The 20947-nt window shown below is 45.3% G+C and overlaps 2 protein-coding genes across 2 annotated transcripts in view; one reads left to right on the forward strand and one right to left on the reverse strand.

The window, feature by feature from the left end:
- Positions 1-18201, forward strand: part of PSMB7 (proteasome 20S subunit beta 7) — a 66142-nt gene extending 47941 nt beyond the window's left edge. Inside the window, exons 7-8 of the mRNA XM_055334211.1 lie at positions 14854-15005; positions 17959-18201. Coding sequence (XP_055190186.1) covers positions 14854-15005; positions 17959-18070 — 264 coding nt within the window. The 3' untranslated portion in view covers positions 18071-18201. The remainder of the gene's footprint in view (positions 1-14853; positions 15006-17958) is intronic.
- Positions 18202-19222: 1021 nt separating this feature from the next.
- NEK6 (NIMA related kinase 6) overlaps positions 19223-20947 on the reverse strand; it is an 83511-nt gene continuing 81786 nt past the window's right edge. The window contains exon 12 of the mRNA XM_055324279.1: positions 19223-20827. Coding sequence (XP_055180254.1) covers positions 20717-20827 — 111 coding nt within the window. The 3' untranslated portion in view covers positions 19223-20716. The remainder of the gene's footprint in view (positions 20828-20947) is intronic.

A 20947-nucleotide genomic window follows, 5' to 3' on the forward strand; every position in this document is an offset into this window, starting at 1 on the left:
CTCTCTCTCTCTCTCTCATAAATAATTTTTTAAAATCTTAAAAAAATATTCTATGTAATATCAAAGAGAAAATGAACTTCTTTATACATCTCTTACCATGTTGAATGGCCTTTACTAACTTGGGTCTCAGGGACATAATTTAAGACACTAACAATGTCTCCTTTATTTAGGTTGTCTTTTTCTGTTACTCAAGCCAAGACTGGACTGCCATAGCTCCTTGGGAAAAGAAAGAAAAGAAACTCTTTTATTATTCACTGATTTCATTCCATCCCGGAACTCTTATTTTGTAAAAAATTTTGAATTATAACCACTTATTGAACATTGGCTTTCAGGAGAAGAGGGGAACCCCCTGCCCCGAATTTCGCAGTTAGAAGTAAGGCTCTGTGTCAGGGATCCAAAAGGTTGTCTGTGGTTAGAGGCTAGCAGCTCTTAAACAATGGATTTCCACTTTTCTTGTATATTGGTTAGAGAAATATAAGAAATGAAATATAGGACTGAATGTTATTGGATGGTAGCTTAGAATCTTATAAGTTTTGCCTTGGCAGGTAATTTGGCATAAATTGTTAATGTAAATTTGGGTTAGTGGTGAAGACGTTATTTTAGTAAAAAAGATAAACTGCTGATTAATTCAGCATAGAACTCAATTACAAATTGAAAGTGTCTCTGCGGGACTCCCAGACCCTAAAGACAGCAGATGTTGAATTGATACTCCAGCATATTTCACAGTGGTATGAAATATTAACATGGTTTATTATACTTGTATGGTGTGTGATATCAGAAAGGGGGAGGTGGGAGGTGGTGAGCATGTGGGTGTGCAAAGCAGCTATGTTACACATTCGCTAATACACACTCAAGTGTGATTAAGAATTGTAGGAAAGTTTCTTCTTTTTTTTTAATTGAATTAGCTCTGTGGAAAAATTAAGTGTAAAATAACACTTGGGGCTAAATATTTAAACGTGGCACCTGTATACATTTATGTTATATTTTCTGTAAATGAACATAAAATGGTAAACTTTTTTTTTAAAGATTTATTTATTTATTCATGAGAGATACAGAGAGAGAGAGGGGCAGAGACATGGGCAGAGGGAGAAGCAGCCTCCCCACAGGGAGCCCTGTGTGGGACTTGATCCTGGATCCTAGGATCATGCCCTGAGCTGAAGGCAGAAGCTCAACCACTGAGCCACTCAGGTGTCCCAAGAGTGGTAAACTTATATGAGATATTTAAATGTTAAATGGACCACTACTACAATAGAAGGGGAACTTGAGCACTTGATCTGTATGTCAATAATTGTCGGCTTTGGGGATCCCTGGGTGGCGCAGCGGTTTGGCGCCTGCCTTTGGCCCAGGGCGCGATCCTGGAGACCCGGGATCGAGTCCCACGTCGGGCTCCCGGTGCATGGAGCCTGCTTCTCCCTCTGCCTGTGTCTCTGCCTCTCTCCCTCTCTCTGTGTGACTATCATAAATAAATAAAAATTAAAAAAAAAAAGTTTAAAAAAATAATTGTCGGCTTTCATGGGCTGGGAAGTTTTCCTGGGCTGCTGTACTATTTTTACCTTCTGATCTGGAACATATGGTAATTTAATAATGCTCCTGTAATTTGCACAGGCAGAGAAGTTTTGTTTCACAGGTTTCATATATCTGTATCAACTCAAGGGGGAAACGTTGGGAAATACAATGTATCCAAAGCTCTGAATAAATGGAACTACCAATATTTGAAGGGATTAGCAATTTTTAAGAGACATAAGAGTAAAGTTGGCTTAGATGAGAGATTTCAAAGCCATTACTACAATTATGACAGGCTCTTTTTGTTTTTGTTTTTTTTTTTTGCGTCACAGTGTTGATTTTGCTAGCTGAAGTAAAAACTGTTCCAAAAATAGCCAAATGATTATGGTCAGAACAAACATAACCTGGATACTTTCTACTGTTATAAAGGCTTTAAAAAATGGTGCTTTCTCAAAGACATCAAAATTGGCAAAGGCAGAAGGGCAGCAGGCTGAGAAACCAGAAGTTTCTTGGTACCTACATCACCAAAAGAACATCTTTTATATCCCCATTGAAGCATCATGGGAGCCTTTATAAACTATTGAGAGGTGGCGATCATTCAGAGATTGTAAGGGTGGCCTGATGTTCCATTCACCTAAGTTGTACTGATCTCCAGTGGGGTGCCAAGGTCTGTGCCTTGTTGTGAGCCATGGTCCCTTCCTTAGTAACATTTACAAATTAGTGGGGCAGACCGGCCTACAAGCACCTACTGAGAGTGTGGTGTGCAGAGCCTAAGAGTGGTACATCTGTGGGAGGCACAGAGGAAATTGGTGGAGTCCATCTGAGGACTTTGAGATGGCCTCAAAGTGCAAGTGCCTCCTCGCTTAATTTTTTTTTTTTTTTTGTCTTGGGGTTTGAGGGAAGGGGTAGGACAGGAAGGCTGCAGAAAAGGAGAGATCAAGGGGCATCATCACATCATGTACAAAGGTGCAAGGTGGGGGGAGGGGCTCCTCTCTAACTTTTTCTTGGTTGTATAACCCTGGAAGTTTGGACAGCTGAACAAATTTGGAAACAGGAAAATGGAGCTCCAGACGGTGTCCAAAGTTGTCTGGGTGGTCATTTCCTGAGTCAGTGTGGCCTTTTAATTAGCATCTGCTCTTCAGTGTGGGATAAGGCTGAGCTTAGCATCCCTGTCCCTGCGTGTGAATATTTAGTTTAGAAAGCTGCCACGTTCCATTAGAGGTGGTTGTGTTTCGGCAGTGGGTGCAGGAGCTGTGTAGACTTTTCAAATGTCCTTTGAGATTTCCGTTGCAGTGTAATTGGGAGATGCTGGTACTTAGTGTGTTGTGCATGGCGGAATGTGAGCTTACCTCCTGTAATGAGACCCCAGCAGCATACCTCAGGAAGGGAGTTAAAGTTTTAACCTTAACGGATAATGTTACTTGTGGGTTTCTGTGAGGTAATTTATACTCCTCTCCCCTAACCCTGAAATGTTATAGAAACAAAAATAAGAAAATGATATGAAGTTGTGCTAAATTGATATTTTAAAATTCCACCTAGTAGTACAGATTTTGGAAACTTTGCAATGGACAGCATACAGAACACATTCACACCTGGAGTCATTGTCAGCCTGTCATAATGTCAGAATCTAGTTTTTCTAAACTTGGAACTGTGACGATACAAGGATATTGAAAAGATTTAAGGGTACATTAACTTTGGCTCCTTGACAAATAAATACATTGGTTTCTTTTAACTAAGCTAAATTGAATTAGGGTGACAGCAGCAAAAACAGGGCGTGATGGAAAGTGCACGCGTAGTCTTTGAAGAGGTCTGAGCATGAAGATTGATTTTTGCCTCTGGTGTAGCCCCTGTAGCCTCAGTTTATAAAACCTAAAACTCATTCACAACCTGGGTTTGAGCCAGTACTTAAGGGGATTGTTAGTAAATTGCACTCTGGCTTAATAAAGGTTGTTCTCTTATCCACTGACTGCTTCTTGCCCCAAAATGACAGAAGAAAACTAAAGTATACTTGGCTTTCTTGGTCACTTTTAGTTAAGATTTACAATCCACAGATGGCCTCATGGGAAAATTAAGTGGTATCTTTTTTATTGATATACAGGGTGGCCTAAAAACAATTTGACTCATTCTGTTTGCTGAGAGGTTTTATCCACGCAGGGAAATGCAAATATTTGAATGTAGTACTGATGCAGTGAGGTGATAGGCTGTTGGTTCGGGGTTCGATGAGCATACAGTCTGTATTAGAGAAATCCATCAGGATGCTCTTGGTTTTACTGTTAACAAACATGATGAATTGATGGAATGATTGAGCAGCATTATGTAAGCCTTATATTTGCATCTTTGAAGAATTTTAGAGGTTAAACATTTTAAAAAGGTAAACCCCCCCAAAAAAATAAAAATTAAAATTAAAAAAAAAATAAAAAGGTAAACCCATGAGTGGGTTCATCAGTTACACCTAAGGACCAGACAAGCATCATTAGTGATTTTGGAGACTAGTTGTATGGAGGTTCTCTTGTCCTGAGTGAAAAAACAAAACATGGACATGTGAGCCAGACAAAACCTTAGAATCTCAGGCCGTCCAGTTGTTGGCCATGTGCCTTTGGATTAGTCATTTTCCCTCTTTGAGCCTTTGTTACCTTGATTTGTAAAATGGATATACAGGTTGTTCCTGCCTTAACGGGTTATTTAGAATAGTAGGTAGAAGAAGTGGAAGAATGTACGTGGCGCAGTGCCTGTACATAGTAATGTAGGTTCTTTTTCTGCCTTTTAGGATAATATTTCTTTTTTTTTTTTTTCTTTTTTTTTTAATTTTTATTTATTTATGATAGGCACACAGTGAGAGAGAGAAAGGCAGAGACACAGGCAGAGGGAGAAGCAGGCTCCATGCACCGGGAGCCCGATATGGGATTCGATCCTGGGTCTCCAGGATCGCGCCCTGGGCCAAAGGCAGGCGCCAAACCGCTGCGCCACCCAGGGATCCCTAGGATAATATTTCTAATGAAATATAATAAGTGAAAATGTGCCACTTAGTACAGTTCTTATTGGCATGGCAGTAAATTCTGTATGGAATGTGTTCATGTGAACACAGGATTTTACGGCATCATTTTGAATTTCATTTTTAGTACAGGCGCTACACTCATAATTGATTTGCTTTGAACTAGGGGTTGAGAAAACAGAGTACTGAGTTATGATCAGTTGTCCACTGTGTTGGTAATTCTCCAAGAATTAGCCTTCTGGTAACGGTGTTTGTGAATGGTAGAGAAAGAAGATAATTGGATCAGGCCAGCACCCATCGTGGATTTCTCATATACCGGCACTGTGCTAGCAGTTTCTGCTGTGCGTAGAGTGCGCTTTATTTAATCCTCTTGACCACCCCAGTGCTAGATAGTTTCAGGCCTCTTGTGCAGATGAGGAAATTGGGACTTAAAAATGTTGACTTTACCACCAGGGTCACATAGTTCATAAGTAACAGGACTTAGATCTCCTGGGTCTTCATTCTCTTAAATTCTTTGCTTCTGCTGCCTCCCTCCTCCCCTCATCTCCACCACTGCGGTCATATTGTGGATATATCCATCAGCTCCAGAAGTTTCTTTATGTCCCTTTGGAAGGCTCCCCCCCTTTTTCCCAAGAACCTTACATAACAGAGAGTATCTGAAGGCTGTGTGTGCCCAGAATCCCAGGAAAAAGTGATCAGCCATGGTCTTGTGAAGAAGTGTCTGAGTGGGTAGCTCCATGATCTCCACTCCCCTCTTTCCCCCTCTCCTCCCATCTGCTCTCTGCTTTACTTAGGTCTGTTCACTTCAACTTTCTAATAAGTTTTTTTTTTAATTTAATTTTATTTATTTGTGATAGGCAGAGAGAGGGAGAGAGAGAGAGAGAGAGGCAGAGACACAGGCAGAGGGAGAAGCAGGCTCCATGCACCGGGAGCCCAACGTGGGATTCGATCCTGGGTCTCCAGGATCGTGCCCTGGGCCAAAAGCAGGCGCCAAACCGCTGCGCCACCCAGGGATCCCAACTTTCTAATAAGTTTACTTTACACGTGGCCAAACCCTCACGACCATGATTTTCCCTTAGAACTTCCCTATTCTTTTGGCTCTTGCCCCCCACAGTTAATTGACCCCTTATACTCTTTTTATCACACTCCAGAGGGCAGACAGGCATGGGTTGAGAGCCCCTGCCACCAATGAAATGGCATTTACAAGTTGTCAGATGTCCCCCCCCCCACACACACACACACAACAGCTTTCACTGGTTCTGCCTTTATCTTGTCCATTCTCGGTGATACCTGTTAGGGTGCCTACTGCAGAAGCTTACCAGTGTTTAGAATATATAATTAAGTTAATCATTATCTCCTATCCACCTACCAGAAAAACAGCTGCCAAGAAGTTATAAAGGGCCTTTCTATGATGGCTGAGTTGGTTGAGAGTGGGGTCAGTGCCGGTGATTGACATTGGAAGTCCAGGCGGCATCCTCTACTTCCTATGCCCTGCACTCCCACCTGACCCTCGCTGCTGCCTGGCCACACCAGCCTCCCGGGCCTGTTGATGGTCCTCCTCCCAGCCAGCTGCCACCATCTCGCTGGGAACGTTGTAATCACCTGCTCTCCTCTATCTGCTTTTGGCTTCTCCTCTCTTGCCTCCAGGTTGTAGTTTCATAAAGCACAAACCCAGCTACATCATGCACCAGCTTAAAGTTCTCCACTACCACCGCCTCGCAATGCAGGGCCCTTTATGGCCCATAAGGTTCTCTGGTACTCAACCACGCCTTCCTGTTGTCAGTTTTCCTTCTTCCGTCACTTCCATCCCTTGGCTTGGCCACCATTTACTTATATGTCAGGATTCAGCCTTGTCTTCGTCAGCTGCGCCCTGTGAGCCCTTATACCCCTTTAGTTCTAGCATCAGGCCTGCCTCTTGTCACCTCTCACCGCATTGTGGTGAGCTTTTCTTGTTTCCCTCTTGGACTCCACGCTCTCTGGGGCAAACTCTTTGTTCGAACCGTATTCCCAGTGTTTATTTAGCACAGTGGCTGCAGAGCATGTTCGTATCAGAACATTAGTAGGTGTTTGCTGAACTAAACTGACCTGTACATTTCTTTCAGGGGTTTTGCATCATGTGAAACTTGCCTCGTATGTGGTCTTTAAACTTCCTCAAAGGTGCTCTGTACTTGATGGATCTCCTTCTAGTTCTTTTTAGTCCTCGTGAGGCTGTAGAAGCAGGATCATGCAATGTAACAGTCCCCAGAGTAACCTTCCCACATGTGCCCAGCCCTCGGCAGTACTTTCCATCCCCCCAGATGGGAGTGTGGCTCTTTTTTTTTTTTTTTAATCTTTGTTGTTACCCAAGAAATTCACTTCATTTTTTCCCCTCTGTTTTCATCTCCAGGAATTTATTGGCAGAGTTATCACTAACCGCTGGAGAGACAGAAATATTATGAAGATCTTATTTCTACCTGGGGCAGCTTGGTTTTCATTTGGTGTATTGTTGAGCATACTTCTTACGTTTTATTCAAACCTAGTCTTGTTTTTTTCTCTGATTATATTTGATTCACTGCAGCTTTGGAGATATATATTTGTATACACATATGCTGTGAACGCTGATTTCTTCTTACGAAAAGCAGTATGTTCCTGTCTCTCTTGGTCCTTTTCCTTCTGGAAGCTTAGATGTTCTTCCTCCCATTCGCTGTCTCAAAATCCAGCAAGACCTCTTCCCTACCACCAGCTTTCCTGTGGCAGGATAGGAAGTGGGCTGTGGTGAGGCAAGGCACTACCCCGGCACTGATCCCTGATGCCCACTCCCATAGCTGCGTGCCTTCAGTGTGCCAGCAGCCTTCCTAAGAGCCTCAGGTGCCTCTGCTTACAGGTGGTGATGAAGGCATATGCGCGTCTGGCTTAGGTCTAGCAGATGTGATGGGTGCCCTGGTTCTCTTACACCCTGGTGTCTTCCCTTCTCCCGTAGAACTGGTTCACGGTTCTGATTGTAAAGTCTGTGTGTTGGGGACATTCCCGTCCCTTTGTTCTCTCAACAGCCCCTGGACAGAGGCATTATCCTTGTTGTTCTAACGGGTACCCCGTGGCTCAGCTCAGCTCCATGTCCATCAGTACTCCACCTGTCTCTAGCTTTTCTTTTTCTGTAGTGGCTGTTTCTGGCTCATGGTGGTTCAGCAGCCTCAGACATCTCCTCTCCTGGCCCTGAGTTATAATTAGGCATCCTTTAATCATTTGGGATGGGCTGAGTTGGCAGTGCGTTTTTGGCGATTCCAAAGGGTGAACACCCTTTCCCATCTCTGCTGAAAACCCCTTAGACCACTCCAGCACTTATAGCAGGTTTGTCCTTCCTTATTTGCATCATTCAGATCCTGGGTGCCAGAAAGGCTATGGGGGAAAGAAGTGGCACAGCCCTCTAGATCCTAAAGACGCAGTCTCTACCTCAGTCCCCACTCTGGGCACCCTCAGCACCAACTGTACCTCAGTACACCTAACCATTCCCCAGGGGTTCACACAGGCAGGCCGTGTTTACCCAGACTGCTCAAGCCAGAACCAAAACTCAGACACCTTTGATTTTGTCACACAGCTCAGCCTGAAAAAATGTTAAATTAACCATTTCCACTGTAAAATATGTGGCCACACATGGGATACATTATGTGTGTTACAGAGTGCAGGAAGCATTCTGCTTGTGGGAGGACTGTTTTAAACACTTTTTTGAGCTCTTTAAATATTATTCAACCATCAGCCATAAATGACCCTCCAGGCCGCATCAGTGGTATAGGCAGAACACCAACGTGTCCACAGGCTGCTACAGAACACTTTGTTTAAACCTCTTCTGTGCAGGTGTTTACCTGTCTTGGAGTGCTGTTGCTCCCTGGTGCCCTTTTGGAAACACTCCTTTTGGCATGATCTGTCTCGTAGCTTATTTCATCTTTCAGGTTGGCAAAGTCATGAATGCATTTGAAGTTGTTGTGTCATGTTATCATTTGTTGACATCCACGCCAAGCCACGTGCTAGCTGCCTAGGGTACAGGGATAGAGAGGGGGTGGTTTGGGTCCTCTTGTTAGAGCCCAAACTCTCATCACACCCAGACTTTTAATCCTCTGTGCTGCAGATCATCAGAGCAATCACATTTTTTGCTGTTTTAGATCAAAGTGACAAAAGATAATGCAGGTTTTCCAATATGAATATGGACTGCTTCAGTTCTCAGTGGCTAACATCCTTAGTTTTTAGGAAACTTGTGAACCAAATGGTCCTTGTAGATTTTGCAGCTACTGGGAAAACTGATGGGAGGTGTGAGAGGGTCCCACTGTGATGCCACCCCCATCTCTCTTTCCTTGGAGCAGAGGTAGGAGAGCTACTGTCCCCTGGTTCCTGGCATGCTGGTGGGATAGAAGGCAAAGGGATGCATCTGCAGTGCCCCCAGAGGACAGCACAACCAGGGGAGTTCTGTCCTTCGTGAAAAAGGCTATTTCTTCTTTTTTCAATTCCTTTAATGTCAGTGCCTCAGCTACATATATGACTATTTCCAGCAAATAACCAATTTTTTTTTAATTCTTGAAAAATTTTTAGATAGAGGTCAGTTTGTTTCAGATGACTTGCCATACACACGTGTTTTCACATTCCAAAGCTGTGTATCTAAAATAGTATGTTAGGTTTTCCATTGAATGCATATTTAATGTTTTGTCTGCCTCTGATGTAAGTAAAATGCTGTTTGGAATGCATAACTGAGTGGTGGAGCATAGAGGGTTTATTTAAAGAGTATTAACTTGATACTGAACTGTCCGGGGTGCCCAGTGGCTGGGCACCTACATTTTACTCTGGTGACATTCCCCATCTAAAAATCATTTAAGTGAGAAGAGAAATTCGATTGTAGCTATTGAAAAGAATAATGTACAAAAGTTTCTTTGCAGTACTATTTTGGACCTGCACCATAGTGGATGCCGAGGTAATCTATCAGTTTGTGAGTGTCTACAAAATGCAACTCTCTAGATAACAGGTTTAAAGTAAAGATTTAATACAGTCTCCATCTCCTATGATGTTGCAGTGACAGTTTAAAACTCATTCTCTAAATCTCAGCAGACTTTATAGCTAGCAGTGGGCCAATATAAAGTTTAATAGCATTACAACACATAAATCATCTTTTAAAGATGCTACTAGTAGCTCCAATATTAAATGCAGACAATCGCCTGTGTTATAAATAATTTATCAAACACCATTTCAGATTAGCCTTCCATGCTGAGTTATTTATTTTAGCCTTTTCTGTACGATTCCTAAGGCACTTTTTGAAAGATCCATTACTGGTCAGTTTAATGAACTTGGGGGTCTGTTTTGTCCCCTCAAGCACTTGGGTACAGCTGTGGTGACCATTACATGGCCGACGTGGACCTCTTTGTGCCTTTTACAAGTGCTGCCCATTTGTCATGTAGCGGTAAATGGAGCTGCACATTGGAGTCCAGGGACACATTGCACGATGCAGTGATGGAGACAAACAGATAGCTCTATAAAGTGCTGCTTGTCACAGCTGACTTGTACTACAGTACATCACTCTTATTGTAATCTCATTTAAGAAGCAGGGGTGGCCCGGGGGACTGATATTCCCAGTTAGTTTGGTCTTTGTAGCCATAAAGCAGGAAGTGCTCCTTTTATATTCTCTGAACTTTTAGGGAGTATGCCTTTTGCTTAGATTAATTATTATAGGAACTTCTTCACAGAACTGTGGGCAGATTTGTCAGTGGGTTTGCTTGGATCTTCCTGGCCCGGGGTTTCTGTTACAGGCAGTTCACTACTTCGAGGTGAATTTTGTCTTAGCACTTCCAGGAGCCCTCTGGCTTGCTTTAATAAAGAAGTTACCTTTTATTAAGCAACATCTATGTGCCAGGCACTATAGTAGGTGCTTTCTATACCTTATTTCTAATTCTCACAGCAGTCCTTTGGTAAATCCTGATTTATTGTCACTATACTACAAGGGAGGAGAGTGAATTTGGAGAAAGGAAGTGACTTGCCTAAGGTTGTACAGCAGTAAGTAGGAAATGGGATTCAGACCCGGTCTGCCTCCACATCTTCCTGGTGAACTTTTAATCACCAGGTGGTGGTGTTTTGGTCGAGGGTCTCAAAGTAAAAGCCACTGGGCTGGAGGGCCATTTTTCTGGTAGCCAGGATGAGTCCTGCTGGTCTGTATGCACATTGAATCGATGGCCCCTTGTGACTAGCAGCGTAAATCCATGAGCAGCTGGCCAGGGGAGGACTGCAGCCTGGCAGTGGGCAAGAGCATGGCACCTGGGTCTGATCAGCTGGGGCCACAGGTAGCAGCTGTCCCCGGGTCACCCTGCAGCTTCCAGAAAAGGGAGATGCAATTTCCCTATGAAGAATGAATCCTAAAGGAAGGAACAGTGCTTCCTACATTTATTGTGGGCCAGAGACAGATAAAAATGTGATGTTTTCCCCACCTCTTGCTTTCAGTTGGTGGTTCTTCTCAATGGTTTTCTTAAATATTTGTTAGAACGTGTTAAAGACAAGAGTTGTTTAATTGTGAAACTCCACTCTAAAGAAAACACAGGATGAATATGCTCAGTAGCATATTTGCATATGTGTCTAGAATTCTGAGTGTGGAAATAATGGTGGTAAAAGACTGTGTTTGACATACGAAGCGTTTCTTGGAACATAGTAGGTGTCTCTAAATATTTGTTGAAGACATTGACTAATGAGTAGACAAGAGAGGCTTGGTAAATTTTCACTGTTTGCCTTTTGAGGGTTTTTGGTAGGGGCAGGGGATATGTGAAATAAGACATGGGTTGTTTTTTAAAAAGAGCATGTGCAGGGAAGGGGAGAGGGAAAGAGAGAATCCTAAGCAGGCTCCATGCAAAATGCAGAACCCAATGTGTGCTCATGACCCTGAAATCAAGACTCAAATGCTTACCCAGGTGCCCCAAAACATAGTTTTTTTTTTTTTTTAAGATTTATTTATTTATATGAGAGAGAAAGAGAAAGTGAAAGTGCTAGCCAGGGGAAGAAGGAGGAAAGGGAGAGGGAGAGAGAATCTCGGACAGACTCCCTGCTGAGTGCAGAGCCCATGCTGGGCTTGATGTCATGACTCTGACATCATGACCTGAGCTGAAATCAAGAATTGGATGCTTAGGGATCCCTGGGTGGCGCAGCGGTTTGGCGCCTGCCTTTGGCCCGGGGCGCGATCCCGGAGACCCGGGATTGAATCCCACGTCGGGCTCCCGGTGCATGGAGCCTGCTTCTCGCTCTGCCTGTGTCTCTGCCTCTCTCTCTCTCTCTCTGTGTGACTATCATAAATAAATAAAAATTAAAAAAAAAAAGAATTGGATGCTTAACCAACTGAACCACCCACGTTTCCCAAGATACGTGTTTTTAATATTAATCGCTGCCATGTTACATTGTAGAAAGTGGTGATCTGTGGGCAAGTTGGAAAATACAGTGCTCCCCTGTCCCTGTTACAGAAACAACCATCAGAGGAACTGCCCATTGCCCAAAGACTAATTGGCAACCACCATCCTTCTCTTAAACTTAGGTTCTGAAGATCCTAGGTGATTAGGGAGGGACATACCCTAAATCAGGGACCTGCTGTCCACTGTCCCCAACTCACTAAGAAGCCTCCAGTTGAGACAGGTTTCTTGTGAGCTGGTGTGGTACTGTGGCATTCTGGCTCTGGAGCCCAGTGGACCGGTTTTAATTTACTGTTTACTAACTTGGTGACTTTGGGCAAGTCATTCACTCTCTTAGCTATAGTTTCTGACCATACTAACTTCAGAAGATGGTTGAGGGCAGAGGTAAAAATGATCATCAATATGACTAACTCAGTACTTACGGTAGATGCTCAATAAAATGTCAGGTTCATTCCATTTTATAACATCTTCAATCCTGTGTATATGAAATGCGAGTAGAACTGGAAAAAAAATTGGAGACTTGTGAGATATTCTTCCTTAAGGAATTATCTTCTCTGGAATTGGTGGGGAGGAAAGGAATTTAAAAGGTCTGTCCAATTTTTAAAAGTCCTTTACACTTAAAAGCACATACGATAATTGTATGAATAAACCAAGCTATACAGAATACTTCACATTTTTTTAAGTTTTAAAGTTCATCTATTCACATTTCAGAATATTTGCAACATAGAGGAAGATTCACTTGTGATCTGTGCACTGTCAGCATTCTAGTTATCTATGGGCTCAGTTTCATTGATGGACATTAGGTATGCCGCCTGATATCATGTGTAGATCTCCATTTCCTCAGAGTCTTCCCCCATCCCCATCCTCTGACATACAATGATTTGGGAAATTTAAATCTTCAGTCCTAAGTACTGCCAGCAGGGTTTGTGACATCCAGTAGCCACCAGCAGCAGTAATGAGAAAAAGCCATGATGTTGGCATAGGAAGAAGAGAGGGTGGGTGAGGAGCAAGGGAATAAGGAAGGTGCCCCTACACAGACACAGGCCCACACAAACCTGGAGTCATTTAACAAGAGAAATGGATTGGAATGAGGCTGTGTTTAAGTTACTGGTTGAGTTTTGCTGTCTGTATGGTAGCAGCAGCCATCTCCAAGATGGTTTCTTTGCTTCTACCTGCAGCACTGGCTTTTGGCTTGTTGGGAGCTTCAGCAGAGAATTCTGATGAGAGGATCCTGTTTGGATGAGTTCTCACTGGGCCGTATAATCACAAGAGAATAACCAGCTCCCTTGGTCCAACATTGGTACCACTCAGGAAGTGAAAAAAAACTGGTGGGATAAAGACCAGAATAACCCCCTTGCTCCTACTGCTGGGTTGCTGAGGATCCCACTTCCAAGCAGAGCCTTCTCTATCCTTCTCTGAGTCTGTAGAGGGCACTCATGTCACTGAAATCCCACAGCCAAAAGTCCGCAAATCTGCCCTTTGGTGATCTCAGGCTGGACATTGGTAGGGAGTTAAGTTTCTCAAAGGGTGGTACTTAGATGACCTCTTTAGTTCAGCTTGCATGTTTGTGGAATCTCATGTGCTAGTAGATTGGAAGGTGCAGCACGAATTAGAGTCTCTTCCTTGGGAGAATGGTTTATTTTCTCCTTGCTGCCTAACGACCTTTGTACTTGGTGTTCGCCAGGTCCCACCTTGTTGCTTCCACTACCTGCCTTTGGTTTTACTGCCCTGTTTTGTGCGTGCCTAGTGCATGGCCTTTCAGCCCTCCCTGAAGCTTTGCTGACCCAGTTATCCATTAGCCCTTATCACACCGCATCATAGTTACTCAGAGACTTGTGAGATATTCTGATACCCCTTCCCTGCTTTTTTTTTTTTTTAATTTTTATTTATTTATGATAGTCACAGAGAGAGAGAGAGAGAGAGAGAGAGGCAGAGACACAGGCAGAGGGAGAAGCAGGCTCCATGCACCGGGAGCCCGATGTGGGATTCGATCCTGGGTCTCCAGGATTGCGCCCTGGGCCAAAGGCAGGCGCCAAACCGCTGCGCCACCCAGGGATCCCCACCCCTTCCCTGCTTGGACCTAAACTCCTACAGAGCAGAGACCTTGGGGCCTTACCCATCGCTGTAGCCCTACCTCTTAGCATAGGATCTGACATGTGAAAGGCCTCTTGAAAAAGAAATAAATTAATCTGCTTTTTCACAAGTAACTGTTGGTGACTTAGACTTGCCTTTAAAAGGAGAAGGAGAAGAGAGAATGATTGAAAGAAGTGAATCAGTTCAGTGAACATGGAGGCTCTCTAGTAGAAGGCAGTAGATTCACTTGGGCAAGAGGTCACGCCCTTGGATTTGCCACCATCTTTCTCCCCTGATAATTGACTTTTTCATTATGTAACCTGGAAGCGGTTCTAACCATTGCACATTTTTGATCAGGGGTTAGCAAAATGCAACCTATGGGCCAAGTCTGGCTCTCCACCTGTTTTTGTTAATAAAGTTTTATTGGTACACAAGCCACATACATTTGTTTATATATTGTCTCTGGCTGTTTTGTGCTACTGTGACTGAGTTGAGTAGTTATGACAGAGACAGTATATCTACAAAGCCTAAAATATTTAGTACCTGGCCCTTTACAAGAAAAGTTTACTGACCCCTGCTTTAGATGACAAATTGTTTCCTGTCCGCCCAGGGACCTCAATCAAGCGGTGATTTTCTGATGTGAAGCAGTGTGTTGAAGAAGGGGCACATGCATAAAGGGTTTACCTGGTTCCTGAACTTACTTATAGCTGAGGAACCTTTGGCAGATCGTTCTGGTACTGAGATCCTTTTCTTCATCTATAAAATGGGCATTGAAAACATCTACCTCACTGGTGATTCTGTGCACTGCTTGTGAGAGTACTCTGTGGCTGTTAGAGCAGCCCTTTAGTCTACTGTGGACATAATCGTTCCTATTCTCTTTCTCAGGAAGAGGAAGCCAAGAAGCTGGTAAGTGAAGCCATTGCAGCTGGCGTCTTCAACGACCTGGGGTCTGGAAGTAACATTGATCTCTGTGTCATCAGCAAGAGCAAACTGGACTTCCTCCGCCCATACTCGGTGCCCAACAAGAAGGGGACTAGGTGAGTAAAAGAGATGAGATCCTGCCTGCATCCCCTGCCTTCCATGGCCGCTCCTGATCTCTCCATGGCACTGAGACAGGGTTTTCTTGGTGATTACCCCTGTGACGGAAGTCCAGTGTCCTCAAGCTGAACTTACACACAGACCTTTGAGTCCTTTATGCTTTATGTCCATAATTTGCTTTATGACTTGGGCTGCTGTCAGGTGTACAAAAGTGATTTAACTTGTAAAATGTTGATGGGAGAGGTGGACCAAAGCCTAGGAAAGAGTCCTAGCCTGGGAGTTTCAGGGGAGAGGTTTGAATTGCCTGCTGTTCTTTTCTCTAATCTTAAAGAATCCCCTGAATTCTATATAGAATTCTCTGAAAAGCATTTTTCAGGGAAGCCAGCCCATAGCTTTTCTGAGTGGTCTAAGAGTCCTAAGCAGTTATAAACCATTGGTTAGGAATCCCCAAAAGTTAGCCTAGGGAGCTGCCTGGTGCCTCCTGCCCTCCGGGGAGCCATGCTCTTTGCCCGCGGCACCTGCTCAGCAGGCACTGTGTCTCAGCGGTGCAGCCCAGGCTCTGAGTGGGGGGACAGGGTTCTAGCCCCATTTGCTGAATAGAAGTGGAAGGTTTCCAGCCCTTGTGGCTGGTGTGTGCAGATGAGCTGCTCATTTGCAGTCTCACGTGGTTTGGCCGTCCTCTGGCTCCTGACCTCTTCGCGGGCCTCAGCAGCTCAAGATGTTGCTCTAAGCTCTACTTGAAGCCGCATTCATGTGAATGTAGCACAGCAAGCACATCACCTTCTGGTTTGCCTCCTTTAACTCTCACTGCATATACCCACATTCCAAACCATAGGAGTAATGCCAAGGAAAGAGTGGAACATTGAGATCCTGCACTGCGCTCAGCATTGTGGGAACTCAGTGTGCTCCCAGCAGGGTAGGATTGCTCAGCAGCAAAGAGTTCTGGCTCAAGGGTTGGGGCAGTGTCATTGCCTGACATGGTGGCTTTGGGCCTGTCAGTCTGTTTGTCTCTTAAATGATGGGAGCTAGCATAGGTGATCTGTAAACAACTGTGGCATTTCTGGACTTTGAGCAGGAAAGGAAACCACCTTCCGGGCTTGAGGCTGTATGGGGGGAGCAGACTTTGCCAAGCTCCCAACGTCTCCCAGTGTGTCTCCCAGTATTTGCAAGATGCTGCAAGAGCTGAGAGTTTGGGGAGGGGGAGGTGGTTATACTCCATCCAGACGGAACGGTGTCCTGGGTGAGGATTCTGGGAGCCAGGTTTGAGCCACTGAAAAGTAGTCTTTGTGTAGGACAAGGAACCTGTGCTCAGCAGTGGCACATCTAAATTCTTTGGGATATTTTTACTCATCTGTAAAGGAGACTGTAAACACATAAGAACAGAAACAAAATAACCTTGTTGCTAGTTATAAAAACTCCTGAAATGGTATGAAGGAGGCATAGCCCCTGGCAGGTGTGTGCAACCTGCCCTGTGGACAGAGCCGCTCGCTCCTTGTTGCCTGGGCACCTCGGCGGGGGCCAGGTGGCAGTGGGCCCAGCAGTGACACGCTGGAATCTTATGGTCATCCTTTCTGCCAGTGGCTGACTGGTGGGGGGACGGAGGCATTGCCCGGAGTAGAGGAACCTTTTCCAGAATGGGCAGTTGGGGTGGGAGCAGAGCTGGTGGCCTGGGCAGGCGTGGACTCTCAGTTGGCTCCTGTGCTGCCAACCCTCAGCCATGCTTTGCAGAAGCTTTCCCTGCATGCTGATACCAGGCACCCATAACCCAGGACAGTGAGGAGGCTCCTGTGTGTCTAAGTCTCCCACGGATGCTGCAGTTCAGGTGAGTTGAGCACACAGGAGCCACGTGGGGCTCCGGCTCTGAGAGAACAAGCCACCAAGGCACCAGTCTTGGGGGAAGGAGCCACATCTTCATGCCAGCAGGGGAGGGCTGGGGCACATCTTGAGCAGGTGTTATTGCTCCGATCCTTTGAAGAGAGTGTGGTGGGGACTGAAGGGTTAGCAGAAATGAGGCCAGCCATTCTTCGTTGCATGAGCCCCTGAATTTATGCAGAGCACTGATGTCGCCCACTTTTTTCTGCTTCCTGCTTCCTATTTGAGCAACAGTGCCCATTTAAGGGGATGATGTTCAAGGAGCACGTGGTCATGGCATAGCTTGCTGCCTTCTGTAGTCCTGCCAGATTGACAGGAATAATGTCCCAGCTGGGGAAAGACCAGAGAACAGTTGGATTTGTATTGCTGTTTGATGATACTGTAATTCCTGGCCCCAATGTGAGAATTAGCAGCGCAGATGTGGCTCTTACAGACTGCTTGTGCTCAGAGAAACCATTGTCAAGAGTCACTCTGAGAGTTGTGGGGTGTGACATAGTGGGGACCTACCACGCTGCTGCAAGGAGCAGCTAACACTGCTGGAGGCTCGAGGATGTTGTCGGAGTGACAAGGCCAGAGTCTAGCTGCGGGTCATTTTTATCCTGTTTTTGCTTCCACATATTTTTAGTGTTTCAGGTAACAGTAAGTCATCCTTGTTTCTACACAAGAGAAGGGTGACGACAGCTTAACAAAAGGGTCCACTTTCCGCTGATCCTAAGAGGTGCTTTGGCGGGGGGGGGGGGGGCGTTGAAGCTTGAAGGCAGATGACCAAGTGCTTTTCAGCATCTTCTGGGGAGGGTAAGGTGGAGAAGGAAGTTTGAGACCCCATTAAGTTCCAGGTGCTCTGCATGAACACTGACTGATTGCACACATCCACCAGGCGTCCCTGTTTTGTAGCCCTGGAGTACAGAGGAGAGAGAGCCTTGGGCAGTCGAATCCCCACCAAAGCTACAGAGCTGGGGATCAGGAGAGCTAGGCTCTGGAGTCCAGTCCTGCTTGCTGCCTTGCCTGAGTACTTGTCTCCAGCCCTCTGAGCAGCCCCTCAAAGGGATCCTAACTCTGCCTTTGTTTTTCTCCCATTAGGTTTGGCCGGTACAGATGTGAGAAAGGGACCACCGCAGTCCTCACTGAAAAAGTCACCACCCTGGAAATTGAGGTGTTGGAAGAAACAGTTCAGACAATGGACACTTCGTGAATGGCATCTGTGGATGGATGGTTACTGCTCTACAAGATTGGGGTGGGGGTGGGGGACAGTGGAGGCTCCCCCCTCAGACCTTCATTTGGCAGTGTCTGCTGAATGAGACCCAATAAAACATGAAAACCAGATTGAATGGCTGAGGTATGGAGGTTGTGTGGTTTTTTGGCCACTAATGCTTATTGACCTGGCCCCCCCCCCCTTCAGGCTATTAATCCCTCCCTGGGAATCCATCTGCGTTCACACAGGTGTAAGAGCAACATAACTCTCCTAAAAGCAGGGGAGGGCTTGTCTGTTGTGGAAGTCAGATGAGCCTTTCTGCCCACTCCTTGTGCTAATCTTTTCTCTTTGTTCAGGGTGGTCCCAAGTTTTCTTGTTTTGTTTTAAGGTGAGGGCGGTGTAGCCTTTACCCCAGCAGCCAAATAGGAAAGAAGTAGAGATGTCAGGTCTAAGTAGCAAGGAAAAAGCAGGTTAGGTGGACAGTTTGCTTTGCTGTAGCTGCATAAAACTGGGTGAACTGCACATTCGCCAGTTTTACAGAAGTTGGAGGAACGCTTTGGGGCTGCTTGTAGTAATTAGGATGCAGTCATTTCACAGGCACCCAGGCCTAGTGAATGGGTGAGATTTCATGCCTCCAGAGGGTCCTGGTAGGCAGAGTTGCTCTCATGGTGTCAAAAGTAGATGGTGTGCAGAACGCAAGTTCACCTGTGTCTGAGGTAGATCCTGCCACAGATGGCACAGTAGAGGTTCTAAGAGCTGTAAGCAGAATATGTGCCCATAAAATCGGTGTGGAATCAGAAGAACTTTCAGTAGTAAGTGCCTGGCAGGAGCTGGGGCCTTGACTCTCCCCTAGAGAGAGCATGGCTGGGGAACACCAGAGAGTCCTTACACCATGGTCCCGGGGTGAACCCCCTCTTAGGGCAGCCTCCCTTGTGACAACTTCAAGGAGTGGGGTAGGGGAAACAGTGGGATTATTTAGGGCAGCAGCTTGGCTGACGGTAACCAAAATTATCTGGGGAGCTTACAAAAATTCCAAGATTACACAGAATGTCTGGGGCCTGTGAAATTATGTTTTTAAAGGTGCCTGGGGAAATTGTGCTGCAACACGAAGCTGTTTTAAAGTTATCCGTGAATTATACTCAGTCACAGAAATGACCCCTCTTCCCCCATTTTATTTCCAACATGGAGAACAAGAACAAAGCAGAGGTTGCATCTGAAGAAAATGTCTCAAACCCGACAGGGTTACAGTAGAACAGAGTTCACACATGGAAACAGAGCAGTGGCCCAGCCCAAGTCTTTTGTCCCCAGAGGGGCCTGGGCCCCTGGTCAGCAGGCTGGCTGCAGTCAGAGCACCTGACCAGAACACTGAGTAGGCGGGCATGTCTCTATCTGAGGGCTGAACTGTCACCAAGTCAATGGGTGACAGATACTTAGACCATTTGAGGATTAACTTGAGTAGAAAAGCAAAATATTTCCTTCAGAGCTTGAGTTTTCCTTAAGTTCACATTTATAAATTAGTCTTCACAGTTAATCCTATTTGGGAATAAGAAATAAGTGAACATAGTTCTGGTTTCCTATGTATAATACAGCTGTACGTTAATTCTCGACTTGCATGGTCCATGGACTTCAGTTTTGTGAAGGGGTGAGTGGCTATGATTTTTGGATCATCTACAATGTTCCTGGTTACTTGCGTATTTTATTTTCAATTCTGCCAGCAACGCTGAAGGTAGATACTATTAGTCCCATTTTACAGATGAGGAAACTAAGAAAGGCTGAGAAGAGTCGCCCAGGGTCATGGTAGGTGGCTGCAGAACCAGAACTTACACAGAGAACAGCCTGAGGGCACATTTTATATTTATATGTTTTGTATCCCATGCTTCCTTCCCACAGAGGAGAACGCTTAACACTGATTGTTAAATGAACTGCCAGCATTTCCAGCAGGTGACGGAGTGCCTGACAGGCCTGGGACAGAGCAGGTATTCAGGAGAAGAGGGCTGAGCGGCTGCATGGAAAACACACATGGCTTTCAAAATACTATCTGCCTCTGAAACTCTGTGCCAGATGCTGGGTTCTCCTCATCGTCATTCATCAAGTTATAAACATGGATAAAAATATTAGGAAGATCTCCCTCCACTCTACTTTAAAAAATTATTTCCATTTTATCCTTTACAACAGAGCAAGCACACAGCTTGATTTTTTAGAAAAGATTCTAAGAGCTAAATTGAACTTGCTACTAACCATTTTGAAAGGCTCACTACAAATCACACAGTCTCCTGCAATTCTCCTGTTCTTAGAAACCTTGACAGGTCACTGAAGGAATTATCCTAAAGATTCACATTACAATCCAGATACAAGGGTGTGTGTGTCAGTGGCTCGCCGAACCACCCACCCTTGGTAACAACCCAGCTGAGATTGTCCACAGACAGTTTAAAGAAAGGACTTTCGAATGTGACCACCAGTTAACGTGTGACTGGTGCCCCTCCCCCCAGCTGCTCTGCTTTCAGCGTCTGCGTCAAAGCCGGCCCCCTCAGGAACCTGCCGAACCCTCTGGTCTTAGTTGGTCTAGGCTACCAGGCGGCCACTTTGGAAAGAAGACTCAAGTAAGGCAGAGTGGTGCGGCTCTGATAAGGCCCGCTGCGCCCATGTTCAGGTGCTTGAAGTCCACACGTGCATCTGTTTGGCAACCTGGTGCACATATCCGATGTCCGGTCTCTGGTTGGGGTCAGGGTAGATGCACATACTGACCAGTTCTCGTAACTATAAGGGAGAGAAGGGCAGGCGTTATTTTTAGGGAACCAGCCTTGCGGAGATGGGTTGCCAGCACTTCCCATGCATTAACCCATTTGGCCCTCATGGCGACCCAAAGCGGACACTGGC

The sequence above is a fragment of the Nyctereutes procyonoides genome, unplaced genomic scaffold (assembly GCF_905146905.1).
Source record: "Nyctereutes procyonoides isolate TBG_1078 unplaced genomic scaffold, NYPRO_anot_genome, whole genome shotgun sequence".
NCBI lineage: Eukaryota > Metazoa > Chordata > Mammalia > Carnivora > Canidae > Nyctereutes > Nyctereutes procyonoides.